Raw genomic sequence first — 18,368 nt, forward strand, 5'->3', positions numbered from 1 at the left:
CAAAACACAACACCATGTTGCTATGTTTTTCTCCTCTTCCAGTGGCTTAATTCTATTAACACTTACTAGCCCACAGCTACATTATCATATAGACAGCAGGGGGTTTGCAGAGTTGCTGCCAGAATAGTTTCCTTATCTTAGCTAACACTTTAACAGAGAGTTTTCTTACAAACCTGATTTCATGAACAAGGACTTTATTTAACACTTTTGCCTGTACGGGATGTCATACTTGTTGCAAAGGCTCATAGGCTCCAGTGCCCGTAAGCATGTCCAAAGTAATAGCAATATTGTGAGCCCAATTATGTTTAGCCTGAGCACTGCATTCTTTAAACCAATTACTTTTCCATAACAAATAGTGGCCTTCCATCAAGCAAGCTTTAGCTAAAAACCATGCAATCTTTAGGACAAAGAAGATTTTGACTTACGGATTCTATTATGAAGAAAGTGAATGGGGCAGTGGGCCTATATGTGCTACAAGCAGATTTCAATTCTTTTAACAACTTAAAAGGAATGGGTTCAAGCAGATGTACATATTGGCCAGAATTATTGGGATCAGGGCTCTCTATGACAGGAAAAACAGTAAATTCAGAAATATCATGGCCCTGCATCCAGGCATACAGGAGACCAGCCTGTAAAGGAGATAGAACAGGGCGGGCACTGAGGGAGGAGAACCCACAGTAGGCGGAAGGCATTGTTGACCAACAGGTGGCTTTTTGCAGTACTTACTGATACTTCAAAGACAACTGCGACAGCTGCTATTGAACAGCGGCATGAAAAAGAGTCCCTGTTATGTTTCTCACCTTTCTTATTATTATCTGGGTCTATTGGAGGAGTGGAAGACTGTTTTAACAAAGTTTCATTACCATGCACCGTGGTAGCTACAGATGAAAGGGGAGTGGCAGCACCTTTTTCGCTTTCACGAACCCTATTTAGTGAATCACAAATTAAAGCCCACAAAGTGAAAGTGTTACTGGAATATTGCTCAGGCCCTCCATAGTATACCGGTTTCTTAATTTCTGTGCCACTTTTTGCCAAGTTTTCTCATTAACAGTTCCTTTCTCCAGAAACCAAGGACAAATTTGTTGAACAAAATCTAAAAACTGTTCTGTTGGGTGGTTACCTTAGAACCTCTGTCAGACAACAACGCTTTCAACATCTAGACTTACAAATTGTGCTGAGAAGAGTTGCAATTCCGCATGCTTAACATTTGATGAACAGTCCTGAACTTACCTCTAAACTATGGATTGGTGGCTGATGAATCTATCCCTTCAACCGGTTTTGTTGAAGCTGACAACCTAAGGATAGGATCCCATCACCTGATATATTCAGACTCCTTACAATTTTCCCCTTGCCTCAGGTCCCTGTTTGGGCATCACTTGTTGTGACCCGCACAGTGTAGTCACAGTCAAACAGGGTCTGTGCAGTCCTGAGGAGGGAGTGGTGAGGGGATAGAGAAATGAAAGACACAAAAAAGTGGGGATCAGGTGAGCTGTGAGTAGCTGCAGGAGTGCAACAGCTACCACAAGCGCCCAGCTTAATTATGCAGTTTTTTAATACCCTTAGTACAAACAGGGCATACAGCTGTTCTCACAGGAAGCTCTTGTTACTAGGTCATTATGAATACACAAGTTATTCTTTGTTATTATTAGCCTTCTGATAACACAGTTTTCCTAGACTCCATTATCCATAATTAACATAGCTTTGATCAACACATAACTTTGCTCAGGGGTGCCTCCTTCTTTACCTCCAATCTCTCCATGTGCACTTCCTTCTTTATCCACATTCTTTCTGTGAACCTTGGAGCCTGGTTTGCAGGGCACTGGGAGTCTTGCTTTGCAGGGCTCCCCACAATCACCCAGTTCTTGGGGAGTCCAGCAGCTCATCCATGAGAGTGACTGGGGGCCCCACTTACTGCCCTTCATCACTTCCTCCAGCAAGAGCCACTGCCACTGGGTGGAGCAGAAGCTGCATGTCAGTGACAATCCTTGGAACCAAGCATCCTGAAGTCGGGGATTTGAAACCTCTTGGTTGTTTTCTGATTTGTAATAGGAAATTTCCTCTACCTTCCCAAACTGAGTTTGATACTAAGGCTGACTTCTCTCCTCCAGAAAATAAAAGTGAGAGGACAGGAAACAAAGGTGGGTGGGAAGTGGAAGGACTGGCCAGGCTTCAGCCCTCATGCCTCAGAAGGAAAGGCACTCCCCTTTCCTGAATGTTCTGGGGGGTGAGAGAAGAGCATCCATGACAGTAGAAAGAGGGCTTTGGTCTTAATGTGAATTTTTACATGTTATCATCATAATATTATTTATTTAAATGTAGTTTATTTTTGTATTTAATTTATTTTAAAGAGAGGAAAAACGTATTTCCCTGGTGAAATGAAATGGCTCAAAATGGTATATTTAAGGAATTTTAAAATATTTATTATTTACCTAGAGAAAATATGATAAAACCATGAGTATTGTGTGTCAATCCACAGTAAGAAAATCTCACAATGTTATTGCAGATATGAATATTAAAAATTAAGAAATTACTGCATGATAGTTGGATTTATAACTTAGCTATTTAAGCAATAAAAATGAAACCATCATGTGAATAAGGGAAAAATAAACGACACTGAAACACCAATTCATTTCCACTAGGATGGTTTATTTTTGAAAACCTAAAATTCCTGCTGGTGAGGATGTGCACAAATTAGAATCCTCATACACTGAAGGTGAGAATGTACAATGGGGCAAGCATGGTGGAAAACATTTGGAGAGTTCCTCAACAAGTTATACACAGTTAGCTGGTGGTCCAGCAACCCTACTACTTGATTTATACCTACCACAATTGAAAACAAATAACTGTACACAAATGTTCATAGTAACACTATTCACAACTACCAACAGGTGGGAGCAACCCAAAACTATCTATCATCAAATGAAGGCACAACCAAAATATCTTATATCCTTAAAGTGGAATACTGTTCAGGCATAAAAAGGAATGAAGTAATGTCACAAGCTATAACATTGACAAATCTCAAAATCATGACAAGTGAAAGAAGACAGATTAAAAGTTCACATTTTTAAAAAATATTCTGATATATGCAATATCCAGAATCTGTAAATCCATAGAGACAGAAGATTAATGTTTGATAAGGGTTGAGGGGAGTGTGGAATGGGGAGTGGTTGCTTTTGTGGGTATGCACTCTCCTATGGAGGTGATGAAAATGCTCTGAAACTAAATAAAGCTGATGTACAACATTGTGTTTGTACTAAATGCCACTGATTATATGCTCTAAAAGAATTAATTTTATGTTTTGTGAATTTCACCTCATAAAAATATGCAAATATGAAAAAGTACAGTAACTGCATGATATATTATTCAAAGAAATCAGATTTTCTTTGGCATATAGATCATATACATTTTTAACAAATCAAATTTATTGATACATATTAATAAAGCATAAATCCATCCAAGGTGTACAATTGATGGTATTTGGTATAATCATATAGTTGTTCATTCAGTACTTCAATTATTAGAGCATCTTCATTACTCTAATAATGATAAAAAACAAAAAATAGACAAAAAAGCAAAAAACCTCATCATTTCTCACTCAATGCTTCCTCTACCATATATAGTTGCTATTCTGTTTCCCTCACTAGCTTATCTGTATTTTCATTTTATATAGAGTCTGATATATGCACTATTATCCATAATCACTTTTCATGTGAAGTTTCACTTTGTTATACAGTTCCAAAACATATATATTTTAACATATATATGTGAGTATAAACATTTATAGTCTCATATTTATTTTTCATACCAAAATGAGACGACATTCAGAGAAAAATAAAATAAAAATGGCAAATTAAAAAGAAACCCTTGGGGAGTTGGAACCTGGAGGGGCCCAAGACTGGTGGAAGGTGGGGTGGTGTGTGTGGCCTGAGTGGGGCTAGGAGTGGTGGAAGTGGTGGCCTCTGGTGGGGGGTTTGTTTATGCCAAGGAAGAAGGGCAAGCCAGGTGGGAAGGTGTTCAGCTGGGCAGAGGCCGCTGTCACAGGGACTTACCAACATCACCTCTGCCCTGCAGTCTCAAGTTCAAGGAGCTGCTGTGTCAGCCATAGAGAAGCCACAACGAGGATTGCCCAATGCTGCCTCCTCATCCAGGTAAAATACTCAACTGTGTGGGAAACTGCATACACCCAAAAAGGCAGCAATACAGTGGCAATGTCTCTGGAACCAATCCCACCTCTACCTGAAAAGATAACTGCAGGTCCTATTGCCAAAAGTTGGTGTTACATAAAGGTTAAAGTAGTAAAAATTTCCTGCATTTTAGAGGAAATGTATTAACGGACCATTAATAACTTCAGTTTTTGTCCAGATGAATTGGGTGAAGTGTTAAAAATTCAACATTTTCATCTGGCCAAATACAAACTGTAATGTAAGCCAAAAAGCATATTGACTTGTGCTGTGACCTGTGCAGGTGAACTGAGAACCTGAGGGGAGGCAATGGGAGCTGAAGACATATAGAGACAAGACACATAGAGACAAAGACAGGATTAGAGGGGACCAGGTGGGCCAGGGCTAGCTGATGGCAAAACCAAGGCCCCAAGCTGGCACCACAAGCTTTATTTAAAGCAGTTAACTAGGTCACTGTTCTCAGAGCAGGGGCTATCAGGCATGAAGTTCTTTGAGGAGGGTTTTCTTAGAGTTTCTTCTTATCAGGACATCAGCTCCTTTCTGCTTATTTACAGGTACAGACACAGCTGATCACACCCTCACCTCTCTGTGCACATCGATCCTCCCTAGCAACAATGGCTTGAGCCCTGCACATTACTTTGGGGACCATACAGGTCCCCCTTTTCTTTTTTGTGTGGATATTAGCTGTGCCTGTCTTTGGTTGGTTTCCTCTGAAATGCCTACCCATCATTGACTACCAGCCGGCTACAAACTATTGTGCATGGGGTGCCACGGGAGTGATTAGAGCCCATGCTGAGCCTTTTGTGCAAGTTTAAGGTGTGTGGTTTCAGTTTGCAAATGTCAGAGCACTTGGCAAGTTTGGTTGCAAAATAGAGAAAACATGCACCACAACACAAGAACACAGACAATAAGACCGCTAAATACCAAAAGTTATGCTACACAGGTTCCAAGGATTGAAACTGTGTAAAGTATATAGGAGGTACTTGGCCAATTATTTGGGGTCCCTAACCAAGTCAATGAGCAGTTTGGAGAGCTAAGATCTCATTGTGCAAGTGTTTTAGATCCACACTAATTTCTTCATGTTCCATACCCCTTGTAGGTACAGTTTCAATACCATCCAATTCCAGGAAGTTTCATTGAATTGGACAGAGTTCATGCAAACAAACATGTACTGCAGATGGCATTGTAGCCATATATGGTACTGCAATGCCTCCAACTGATTTCCTAAAGAAAGGACCATTTCTTCCAATTCATTTAATTTTGCTTCCAATTTTTGGTAACTATGTTCCTGATTTTCTAATGTTAGCAAAATGTTTTTAGCCAAATCATTTACAAAATGAGCTGTTTGAATGCTATTTGCTAAGGTCACACTGGCAGCAATGATCAGGCCAAGGGTGCTACGATGTCATGACTCTAGTGTGTGCTGCATGAGCTGCAATGTTCATTACCCAGGGTCATCATACAAGGGCTCATCTAGGGTCACTGGGAGCATGACAAAGCTAGGTTGTCAGACAATGAGTAGATCATCATCCTAGTTAGCAGTGGTAATGCAGTTGTTAAGGTTACAGAGGGGGCATTCTACCACCTAGTAAGAACCCTGAAAGGAAATATTTACTTGGCCCACTAAAACTGCATATGGGCTGGGGCCACTGGCCTTCAATCCACATCAAAACTGGAGACTACAGCACCTGTGAAATTGACATAATGGGTCACAGCAACTAAATGCCACAGCTTATCCTGCAAAACAAACTTTGAAGAAGTGATGACTTTAGCAACAAAACCTCTAGCAGACATATAATGAAAAATTGGATGCTGGGGGTCTGCACAGTACACTTAGATATATAAAGTACCCAAGCCTCCTAAGACGTTATGAGCACAGGCTGGGACATAAGCACATGAGACCCAAAGAGGAAAGCCCTTAAACTCTAAATTAGTGCTTTTAGCACAGAGTGGCAATGGGGGCCAATGGTCCGTGGCCACTGGATTATCATCAAATCCCCATTTGCTTACAGTTTGAATGTATTTATAGACATCCCATGGGCCAGCGACAATGGCTACACGTCTGCCTCCATAGGCTGTCTGATTTTCCTGCTGGGTAGGTGGACACCCATAGTTTCCCAGGGGGACAAACAAAGAGGCACTTTGGCTGTGAGGCCACTGTAGTTAAATGAGTAGACAACGTGAGGTTTGATACGATCTGTCAACGAGCCTCTATCATGGTGGTATCATTGACAAACACAGGCACAGGTGGGTCATACCAAGTGACCAGGTGCAATAGGGGAGGCCTGGGAAAAAACATCCAATAGGAATAAGATGCTTGGACAGAAGTTAACTGCAGCAACCACAACCACCCCATCTCCTTACTCAGTGAGCATCCTGCTGGCCCCTTTCTTGGTTTTCTGAAATTTCTTGTTCAGCTTAGGGCAGGGTTGCCGGTGTTGTGGCTGACCGGACTGCACGATCAGGAACCCACAGCAGCTGATCTGCTATTTCAGGGAACACATAACAATAGCTTCGGCCCCATAATAACACAGGGTCAGGACCATGCCAATGGCCCATAAGGAGATCCTTCCACATAATGTGCCCTTTTGCCTCCCGCAGGGTCCTAGTGAAATGCTGTTTAGCTTCAGAGGTCTCTGAAGCATCACAATTTTTAAAATTAAGGGTAGAAAGAGCAGCAGTTAATTGACGCTGTGGACTCCTCGCTGCCTCCTCATTTCCCGCCTTTTTGTTTTAAGAGCTGCATTTTTATAGTGCGATTGGTCCTCTCAACAATTGCTTGTCCGGTTGAATTGTATGGAATGCCAGTTGAGTGGCAGATACCCTAAGGAGGAAAAAAATGGTGCAGTGAATGGCTGCAAGAAGCAGGAGTGTTATCAGTTTTTACATGACGGGGCAAACCATAACTGCAAATACTAGCAAACAATGGTTGATAACGTGCCATGCACTTTCTCCCATTTGGCAGGTAGCATGGAGAAAATGGGAGTGAGTATCTACAGTTACATGAACCCACCGAACATGGCCAAAAGGGGCAAAATAGGTGACATCCATTTGCCAGAGGTGATTGGGGCACAGGCCACGGGGATTAACTCCAACAGTGGGGACAGAATTGAAAGGAAGACAGTTAGGACATTGCTTTACTAACTACCGGGCTTGTTCAGGGGTTAGCTGAAATTGTTTCCACAAACTATTTGCATTTTGATAGAACATAGCATGCGAGCACTGGGCTTATGAAACCTTGTCAAAGGTGGGGGCTACTAAGTGATTGGCTTGGACATTAACTTCCACTAGGGGTCCAGGTAACGACACATATGTGTGTAGGTGACCAATACAACAGGGACAAGGACGTTGGTGGATAAGAGTTTGCAAACGAAAACAAAACAAAAAGCTCTTCAGACAGGATTGTTTTAAATGAGCAGTTTCAATATGCAGGGCCACGCCAATCACATAGTGTCTGTCAGAATAAACATTAAGGGACTCATGAGGAAAATATTGCAGAGTATCACAAAACGCACAGAGCTCCACTCACTGAGCAGAAGTGTAAGGCATTTGCTGGATGCGAGAGAAGGAAGATGAAACAACGGTGGACTGACCTGAACTAGAACCATCTGTAAAGACAGTATGGCCATGTGGAATCAGAGGCAGAAGTATGACTGGGAAACACAAAAGGGGTTAACAAGAGAAACTGTAATAGAGGGTGTTCTGGATAATGATTGTTAATTTCTCCTAGGAATTGTGCCAGTGTGCCCTGCCAAGGGATGGAGAACATTACCAATTGATCAAACTTTTTTTTTTTTTTTAGTATGGAAGAACAATCCATTGGGGTTCCATGCCAAATAACTGAATTGCACAAGCATGGCCCCTACCAACAAGGGTGGCAACCGCTTCTGTATAGGGAAGCACACATTTTTTTTGTGGACTATGAAAAATGTCAATTCACTCCAGGATGCCTATTGATTGCCACAAAACACCTGTAGGGGAAAAAGTAGTGGCACAAATCAGTAATTCAGCAGGCAAGGTAGTATCAGCTCATGTTAGTTGGGCATCCACTAGTTTTTGCTCCAAAAGACCTAGAGAAGACTCAGCTTCAGTGACAGTGTCCATGGGGACATGGGATCAGAGTCTCCTCAGAGAATGTCAAATAAAGGGGTTAAATCACCTGTGGTTAGTCCCAAAGAGGATCACAACCAATTAATGTCCCCTAACAATTTTTGGAACTCATTTAAAGTAGCTAAATGTGACCATGAATAGTTGGCTTTTGTTGGCACTACTCACAGTTTTCTACTAGATGACCTAAGTAAGTGAAAGGAAAGTCTTTTTGAACTTTTTCTGGAGCAATTTGCAGACCTCACTGCATAAGCAGCTGTTGAGCGTCAGGGAAAAGTGAAAGCAACTGTTTTTCTGTTGCATAAGCCAATAAGATATCATCCATATAGTGAATAATATAGGCAGAAGGGTATTTTTCTCACTCTTGGGTTAGCGCCTTACTACATAAGCTTGTCAGAGAGGAGGATTGTTGGCCATGCCTTGATGCAGTACAGTCCAACAGAAATGACATAAAGGTTGTTGACAATTAGGGCTCAGCCAGGAAAAGGCAAAACGGGGGTGGTCAGCAGGGTGCAAGGGAAAAGTGAAAAAGGCATCCTTTAGGTCTAGTATCAAAAGGTGATATGGTAAAGGGATAGTGGTTGGAGATGGGTGTCTGGGTTGTAATAGACCCAGAATTCGCATGGTTTTATTTACTGCATGCAGATCTTGTAACAACTGCCAATTTCCTGATTTCTTTTTAATAACAAAAAAAATGGTAGTATTCCATGGACTAAAATTTTCAGAGAGATGGCCAGCAGCAGTCTGTTCATTCACTAGCATTTCTGCAGCAGTTAAGTTCTCCTGTGTAAGGGGCCACTGATCCACCCAGACAGGTTCATTGCATAACCAAACTATGGGTGCTGCAGTTGGCTGGGTTGAAGTATCAGTGACCCCAGCTAAAAATGTTGAGTACCCTAACCCCCATTGAGGAGGATAAGTCTGAGTTTGCACAGGTTCCAACAAACCCTGCTGTTGTTTTCACAGGCCCTTTTTGGGCAACGGGGGTCAGTACTCATGGATTCCAAAAAGGACATGGTGAAAGGTGAAGTAGGACCATAAGTACTGCAAGCAATTTTTAACTCTTTCAGCAGTTTAAAAGGAATGGGGTCATGAGAGTGCAAGACCTGATCAGGATTAATAGGGTAGGGGTGCTCTTACAGGGAACAATTGGAACCCTGTGATGTTTTCCCCACCAAGACATGCTGTGCACAGCCTTGCTGCAGTGGAGATACCAAAGGAACCTCCACTTTATGCTTGGGCACCACAGGGGCAGAAGGGAGAGCTGCAGCTAACAAGTTCTGATCCTACACAGACATTGAGACATTTGGCTTTGTAGTCCCCCTAATCCAGAGGTCAAGCGCATGGTAATCTCTTCTCCCTTTTCCTCAGAATCCTTGGCAGCAACCAGAGAGGACTCCTTTGACCCTTTATTAACTGTAAATGCTAAAGTTTCAATCACAGGTTTGCATTCCAACTCCCTCAGAGGATCCAGGGAATACCTTATTAAGTCCCACAAAGTAAAGGTGCACACTGGCATGCCCTGTGGCTGGTCCTGAGGGTATTGCCCAACCTTCCACCATGTCTCTTCATTTACAATGCCTTCATCAGGAAACCAAGGGCAGGTCTGTTGCCCAAAATCTAAAAACGTTTTCAGTTGTGAGGGAGTCATTTTTGAACCTCTATCAGCTAACACAGCTTTCAACCTTTGGACATACAAGCTATGCTGCAACAAACCATGATTCCCCATTTTTATACCCAGTGCTTCCTCCCTGTACTTACCACTCTTCACAGGGAGACTCCTTACCTTCTCATTATCTTCCTCCACCTTCAGGTCCTGTACTCAAGTCCCTGTTTGGGCACCATTTGCTGCAACCTGTGCGGGTGAACTGAGAACCTGAGGGGAGGCAATGGGAGCTGAAAGAAGACACATAGAGTCAAAGACAGGATTAGAGGGGACCAGGTGCGCCAGGGCTAGCTGATGGCAAAACCAAGGCCCCGAGCTGACACCACAAGCTTTGTTTAAAGCAGTTAACTAGGTCATTGTTCTCAGAGCAGGGGCTATCAGGAATGAAGTTCTTTGAGAAGGGTTTTCTTAGAGTTTCTTCTTATCAGGACATTAGCTCCTTTCTGCTTACTTGCAGGTACAGAAACAGCTGATCACACCCTCACCTCTCTGTGACATTGATCCTCCTTAGCAATGTGGCTTGAGCTCTGCATATTACTTCGGGGATGCCTATAGACTTTTAATGGGGAAAGATTTTGGTTTTAAAAAACTCATTAGGGGTTCATCAGGAAGATGGTGGCTGAGTGAGCTTGCCTGGTAATGTCTCTGCAAGGGGCGGCTGGGCAGCGTTGAAGGCTCTTTGGGACCGCGCTGTTTCGGGGATTTTTGCTGGTTGGAAGGTGTCTGGACATCAATTTGGTGGGAAGGTAACAGAGAGGATACGTCTATAATATATAAACGGAGGTCAAAGCTGGGCGCGGGAAGTTCCCTCCTTGGGTGGGCGGAGCCGCGGTAGCGGGCGCTCCTGCAGCTCCGGGAGCCGCCGCGGCCAGGGTTTTTTTTTTTTTTTTTTTTTTTCCTTTTTCTGGAGGCTTAGTGGTGCTGAGGAATTCGCGGATACTGGGCTGGCTGGTGAGGGGTTGATGGGACAAGACTCCTTTGCAGATCGATTTGGGGAGACAGACGGTGTTTTGTTGTGAAGCGGGGGACGTTTTGGTCGCCGGACAGGGGGGGTTGCGCTTCCGCCTGGAGCTCCATCCCCACAGGTCCGGCTGCCGATCTGCAACGGAATTGGATTTTTGGCAATAAGGGGACACAATTGGGAGACTGTTGTAGGGTGCAGTGAGGGAGGGGGACACGTCTGGAAGCCGATTGGGGAATATTTTGCAAAGTTTGGGGTTTCCGGTCTCGGAGTCTGTTTTCGGCGTTTCCAGCTGAAGCCCACCCCACCCGGCAGGGCTTGGGATCTGGGTCATTGAACTGGCTGTGGTGTAGAGGCGCCCTCAAGTGGCCGTTGCGTGGGAGCACAGGGAGGGAGCTGTCCAAAGGCTGAAACCCTGAGGAGTAGGTTAATTGCAGGCATCAGACATTTAATATAGAGTTTGCGGACCTGGCTTCCCCCACGGGGCTGGCACCCAGCTACAGGGATCCCTGAGGGCTGTGTTGCACTGCAGGGCTCCTAAGCTTCCTGTGGACCAGATTTGAGGTTGCCAGGTCTGGGTCCCCTGGACTCTGGCGGTCCACACCCCAGACTCACACCTCTTGAGTCTTCAGTGTCTCAGACTTTCCACCCCTGAATCCATCACGCCCTGGGGTCTACCTGGGGTCCTTGAGTGCCCTAGACCTTAACGTTTGCGTTTTATCTTTATTGGTTCATATTGTTTTGTTTTTATTTTCACTTTATCTTATTTTTTACTCTTTTTGACACCCTGATTGCTAATATTGCATTATTCCCTTGTCTTTTCTCCTAGCGTGACCCCCAAAGTCCTTTTTTTTTATACAGTTATTTAGGGGTTTTTTTCGTTGTTGTTTTAGATAGTGTTGCAATTGTGACACGTGTATACCTGTATCTCTCTTCCCCCTATCTGTTCCCCACCGTTTGCCCATCCTCTTTTTCTTCCTTTCTTCTTGTCTTTCTTTTTTTCTTTATTATAATTAGTTTTTCTTTTTCGGTTTTCTCTTTCCCTCTTGTCCCTCATTTTCCACTTATTTTATTTTAATTCAAGTATACAATAGGTGCTACAGGGAACACCTCACATTTGCTGGGTTTTCCCATCCTCCACTGCCTCATTTCTGTGTGAACTGATTTAGGCTAACTACACTATCCCCCTTCCCCTGCATCTTGATATCCACTATCATCTACTGTCTCTCCTATATTCCACCCCCCACCTCCCGTTCTTTGATCCACAAAGTGTCTAACTCTTAATTTCTAATACCTTTGTTCTGTTTTCTGTCTGGCATCCACTCTTGAAACTATTACCTTTCTTTTCTTTTTCCCTCTCTCATGAAAACAATAGCTTTGTAGTTCATACCATATTCCTCCCATATTCAGTCATCTACCTCATAAAAGGTACTCTACCTACAGCTATAACTCTACACAATCTACATGAATCTAACCTGCATCCTCCCAGACCTCATATTCTTGCTTTGTTAACATATATCACCAATACAATTCTACACTTTTTCCTTGCTTACACAATTGCCTTTCCCTGGCACTAATACTTTCCTTTAAAGTGAACTTAACCAGCAACAAGAAATTAGAATAAGAAGAACAAAGTGACAAAAAGAAGATATAACACTTACACAAAAATAACAGCTAATTAATCTCCAAGACTAGACAAAGAAGCTAAGGAACTGATTAAACCCGTCAAGATAAAAGGATGACCAGAAAGCAACAAAAATTGACAAACCAAATCAGTAATCAGGAAAACATGGCTGAATCCAATCAACAAACTAAAAATCAGGAAGGGGAGCAGAACTTCACACAAGCAATGAAAGATCTCACAACATTTATCACCAACAAATTTGATGAAGTAATGAAAGAGGTTAACAACATGAAGACAACACTGGGAGGGGAAATTGCAGACATACGCAAAAACATAACAGACATGATGGGAATGAACACCACAGTTCAAGAAATCAAAAATACACTTGCAGCAAATATCAACAGACTAGAAGAGACAGAGCAGAGAATTAGTGATGTGGAAGACAGTACATCAGAAATCAAACAGATAGTAGAAGGGGTCGATAAAAAGATAGAAAATATCCAGCTAGGATTTAGGGACCTGAATGACAATGCAAAACGCTCAAATATACGTATTATAGGTATTCCAGAAGGAGAAGAGAAGGGAAAGGGGTCAGAAGGAGTGTTGCAGGAAATAATGGCTGAAAACTTCCCAAATCTACTGAAAGAGACAGACGTACATATCCAAGAAGCACAGCGCACTCCACTGGTCATAAACGCCAACAGGCCAACCCCAAGACATATACTCGTCAAATTATCCAATGCTCAACACAAAGAGAAAATCCTAAAAGCAGCAAGAGAAAAGAAAACCATCACATACAAGGGAAGCTCCATAAGATTAAGTGCTGATTTCTCTTCTGAAACCATGGAGGCAAGGAGGCAGTGGTATGATATAGTCAAGATACTAAAGGAAAAAAATTTCCAACCAAGAATACTCTATCCAGCTAAACTAGCATTCAAGCATGATGGAGAGTTCAAAATATTCGCAGACAAACAGAAACTGAAAGAGTATACCAACAAGAAACCTCCTCTTCAAGAAATTCTAAAGGGAGTTCTGCAGGAAGAAAGGAAAAAACAGGAAAGGCAGAGTTGGAGGAGAGTATAAGACCAACAACAACAACAAAAAAGACAAAAAAAATATATACAAACAAAATATGACAAACACAAATCCAATCAAAATATGGCTAACACAAATAATTCCTTGATAGTAATAACACTGAATGTCAATGGATTAAACGCACCTATCAAAAGATTCAGACTGGGACATTGGATAAGGAAATATGACCCATCCGTATGCTGTCTACAAGAGACACATCTTAGACCCAGAGACGCATGGAGATTGAAAGTGAATGGCTGGAAAACAATCATACAAGCTAACAATAACCAAAAAAAGGCAGGAGTAGCTATATTAATATCAGACAAAATAGACTTTAAATGTGAAACAATTGTGAGAGACAAAGAAGGATACTACATTTTAGTGAAAGGGAAAATCTGTCAAGAAGATTGAACAATCATAAATATTTATGCCCCTAACAAGGGTATCTCTAAATATGTCAGGCAAACGCTGGAAAAACTAAGTGAAACAATAGATACATCTACAATTATAGTGGGGGATTTTAATACACCACTATCAACTCTGGACAGAACATCTCAAAAGAGAATCACCAAAGAAACAAAACATCTGAACAGTATATTAGAGGAGCTGGATCTAATAGACATATATAGATCGCTACACCCAAACACAGCAGGATATACATTTTTCTCAAGCACACATGGATCATTCTCCAAGATAGATCATATGCTAGGCCACAAAGAAAGGCTGAACGAATTCAGAAAGATTGAAATCATACAAAACATTATATCTGACCACAGTGGAGTCAAGCTGGAGATTTGCAAGGGACAGAAGCCCAGATTTCACACCACGATTTGGAAATTAAACAGCACACTCTTAGAAAAACAGTGGGTCAAAGAGGAAATCTAAAAAGACATCAATGACTACCTTGAAACAAATGATAATGATAACACAACATACCAAAATTTACGGGATGCAGCAAAAGCAGTACTGAGAGGGAAGTTTATAGCAATAAATTCATATATCAAAAAAGAAGAAAGAGCAAAAATTGAAGAACTAACTGCACATTTGAAGGAATTAGAAAAACAACAACAAAGTAACCCAACAGGAAGAAGAAGGAAGGAAATAACAAAGATAAGAGCAGAACTAAATGAAATAGAAAATAAAAAAGCACTTGAACAGATAAACAAGACCAAGAGCTGGTTTTTTGAGAAGATTAACAAAATTGACAAACCTTTAGCGACACTAACAAAGAAAAAAAGAGAGCAGATGCAAATACACAAAATAAGAAATGAGAAAGGCGATATCACTACTGACCCCACAGAAATAAAGACTATCATAAGAGGATATTTTGAAAAACTATATTCCAACAAAAATGACAATCTAGAGGAAATGGACAAATTCCTAGAAACACATAAGCAGCCCATATTGACAAAAGAAGAAATTGATGAACTTAACAAACCAATCACAAGCAGAGAGATAGAATCAGTTATTAAAAATCTCCCAACTAAGAAGAGCCCAGGGCCAGATGGCTTCACAGGTGAATTCTACAAAACATTCCGGAAAGAATTGACACCAATCCTGCTGAAACTATTCCAAAAAATCGAAACAGAAAGAACATTACCCAACTCCTTCTATGATGCCAACATTACCCTAGTACCAAAGCCAAACAAAGACATCACAAGAAAGGAAAATTACAGACCAATTTCTCTAATGAACCTAGATGCAAAAATACTTAACAAAATACTTGCTAATCGTATTCAACAACACATTAAACGTATTATACACCACGACCAAGTGGGATTCATCCCAGGTATGCAAGGATGGTTCAACATAAGAAAATCAATCAACGTAATACACCATATAAACAGATTGAAGGAAAAAAATCACATGATTATATCTATTGATGCAGAAAAAGCATTTGACAAAATACAGCACCCTTTCTTGATAAAAACACTCCAAAAGATTGGAATACAAGGAAATTTTTTGAACATGATAAAGAGTATATATGAAAAACCTAAAGCCAATATTGTGTACAATGGAGAAATTCTAGACTCCTTCCCTCTAAACTCAGGAACAAGACAAGGATGCCCACTGTCTCCACTCCTATTTAACATTGTCTTAGAAGTACTTGCTCGAGCACTGAGGCAAGAGCCAGAAATAAAAGGCATTCAAATTGGAAAGGAAGAAGTCAAAATGTCATTATTTGCAGATGACATGATCCTATACATAGAAAACCCTGAGAGATCTACAACAAAGATTCTAGAACTCATAAATGAGTTTAGTAAAGTTGCAGGTTATAAGATCAATGCGCAAAAATCAGTAGCATTTCTGTACACCAATAATGAGCAAGATCAGGAGGAAATCAAGAAACAAATACCATTCACAGTAGTAAATAAAAAAATCAAATACTTAGGAATAAATTTAACTAAAGAAGTAAAGAACTTATACACTGAGAACTATACAAGATTGTTCAAGGAAATCAAAGAAGACCTAAATAAATGGAAGACTATTCCTTGTTCATGGATAGGAAGACTGAACATTATTAAGATGTCTATCCTACCAAAACTGATATACACATTCAATGCAATCCCAATAAAAATCAACACAGCCTTCTTTAAGGAACTAGAAAAACTAACTATGAAATTTATTTGGAAAGGAAAGAGACCCCGAATAGCCAAAGACATACTGAAAAAGAAAAACGAAATTGGAGGAATCACACTACCTGACTTCAAAACATACTACAAAGCTACGGTGGTGAAAACAGCATGGTATTGGCATAAGGAGAGACACATACACCAATGGAATCGAATTGAAAGCTCTGATATAGAACCTCACATATATAGCCACATAATATTAGATAAAGCCACCAAACCCTCTCAACTGGGAGAGAGTGGCCTATTCAACAAATGGTGTCTGGAGAACTGGATAGCCATATGTAGAAGAATGAAAGAGGATTACCATCTCACACCTTATACAAAGATCAACTCAAGATGGATCAAAGACCTAAATATAAGAGCCAAGACCATAAAAACCTTAGAAAGCAGTGTAGGGAAACATCTACAGGACCTTGTAATAGGTAATGGATTTATGAATATCTCACCAAAAGCATGAACAGCAAAAGAACTGATAGATAAATGGGACTTCCTCAAAATTAAAGCCTTTTGCACCTCAAAGGAATTTGTCAAGAAAGTAAAAAGGGAGCCCACACAGTGGGAGAAAATATTTGGCAACCATATATCTGATAAGAAACTTATAACTTGCATATATAAAGAACTCCTATATCTTGAAAATAAAAGATAAACAACCCATTTAAAAAATGGGAAAAAGGCTTAAACAGACACTTCTCCAAAGAAGAAATACAAATGGCAAAAAAGCACATGAAAAAATGTTCCAAATCTCTAGCTATCAGGGAAATGCAAATCAAAACCATAATGAGATACCATCTTACACCCATAAGATTGGCAGCTATGAAAAAAACAGAAGAATACAAGTGCTGGAGAGGATGTGAAGAAAGGGGAACACTCATCCACTGCTGGTGGGAATGCAGAAGGATCCAACCATTCTGGAGGACAGTATGGCGGTTTCTCAAAAAACTAGCCATAGATTTGCCATATGACCCAGCAATACCACTGCTGGGTATATACCCAGCAGAACTGAAAACAAGGACGCAAACCGATATATGTACACCAATGTTCATAGCAGCATTGTTCACTATTGCCAAAAGTTGGAATCAACCCAAATGCCCATCAACAGATGAGTGGATCAATAAAATATGGTATATACACACAATGGAATACTACTCGGCTGTAAGAACAAACACACTACAAACACATGTGATAACATGGATGAATCTTGGGAACCTTATGTTGAGTGAAGCAACCCAGGCATTGAAGGACAAATACTACATGACCTCAATGATTTGAAATAACCAAGCTGCCCTAGATAGCAAGTGACTGAACGATAGGCTTACAGGAAATCGGAGGGTGGAGGAAGGATGTGAGCCGATGTCTACAGGGGTGGAACTTAAGACGAGATGGTGGTAAGTATGAACACAAAGAAGAGATAAAAGGGGGGCAGGGGTTGCCTTTGGTTGGGGCTTTGCGGGTTTGAGGGAGGCTGGAGATGGGCGGATGGGTAACATTGCCCAAAAGTGGGGGGAGGGAGGGGTAGCATACGAACACAGGAGAGGGTCAGGTGTTGGTGGAGAGTAAAATGCCAAGAAAATCATATCAAAATATAATGAAGAGGGTTACCTGTTTAGAATGCTCGGAGGGGAGGGTCTGATGCAGGACGGGCTCCTGGAGAATGTCTAAATGCTCATTCTGCCAGAGTGGGTGACACCATGGGGTAGAAACCCAAGTAGTGAGAGTGGGGGTGGACCCACATCCTGGGGAGGACTAATGCCATCAAATAGAGGGAACTGTATCCCTCGAGAGAAAGGGTGGCTCCCAGGGCATTCAGGCAGTTGAGCAAGTTAGACCCTGAACACTATTCCATCTATATCTGGAAGTGGCTCCTCGGGAAACGGAGGCTGGCTGTCACTGTGGACACCAAGGTGGAAGGGAAAATGGACGTTAAATGTGTGTAACCAAGGTAAATGGGGGGTAAGAGAGGAGTTTCGTGAGAGTACACAAGGATGGATATAAAACATGTAATATTACAGCATAACATATAGGAGATGACAGACTGATAATGTAAACCATAATGTAAAACATAGGATAACTAAGAATGTAAAAAACTGTGTATCCTAAAGTATGCACCACAATGTAAGCACAA

General features: G+C 41.4%; 1 protein-coding gene across 1 annotated transcript in view; it reads right to left on the minus strand.

The window, feature by feature from the left end:
• Positions 1–2,625: 2,625 nt before the first annotated feature.
• The window catches only part of LOC105746989 (zinc finger protein 705F-like), a 100,167-nt gene continuing 84,424 nt past the window's right edge, over positions 2,626–18,368 (minus strand). The window contains exons 5-6 of the mRNA XM_071215942.1: positions 10,075–10,184; positions 2,626–7,005 (exon numbers count right to left, since the gene is read on the minus strand). Coding sequence (XP_071072043.1) covers positions 10,111–10,184 — 74 coding nt within the window. The 3' untranslated portion in view covers positions 2,626–7,005; positions 10,075–10,110. The remainder of the gene's footprint in view (positions 7,006–10,074; positions 10,185–18,368) is intronic.

This window comes from Dasypus novemcinctus, chromosome 6 (assembly GCF_030445035.2).
Source record: "Dasypus novemcinctus isolate mDasNov1 chromosome 6, mDasNov1.1.hap2, whole genome shotgun sequence".
NCBI lineage: Eukaryota > Metazoa > Chordata > Mammalia > Cingulata > Dasypodidae > Dasypus > Dasypus novemcinctus.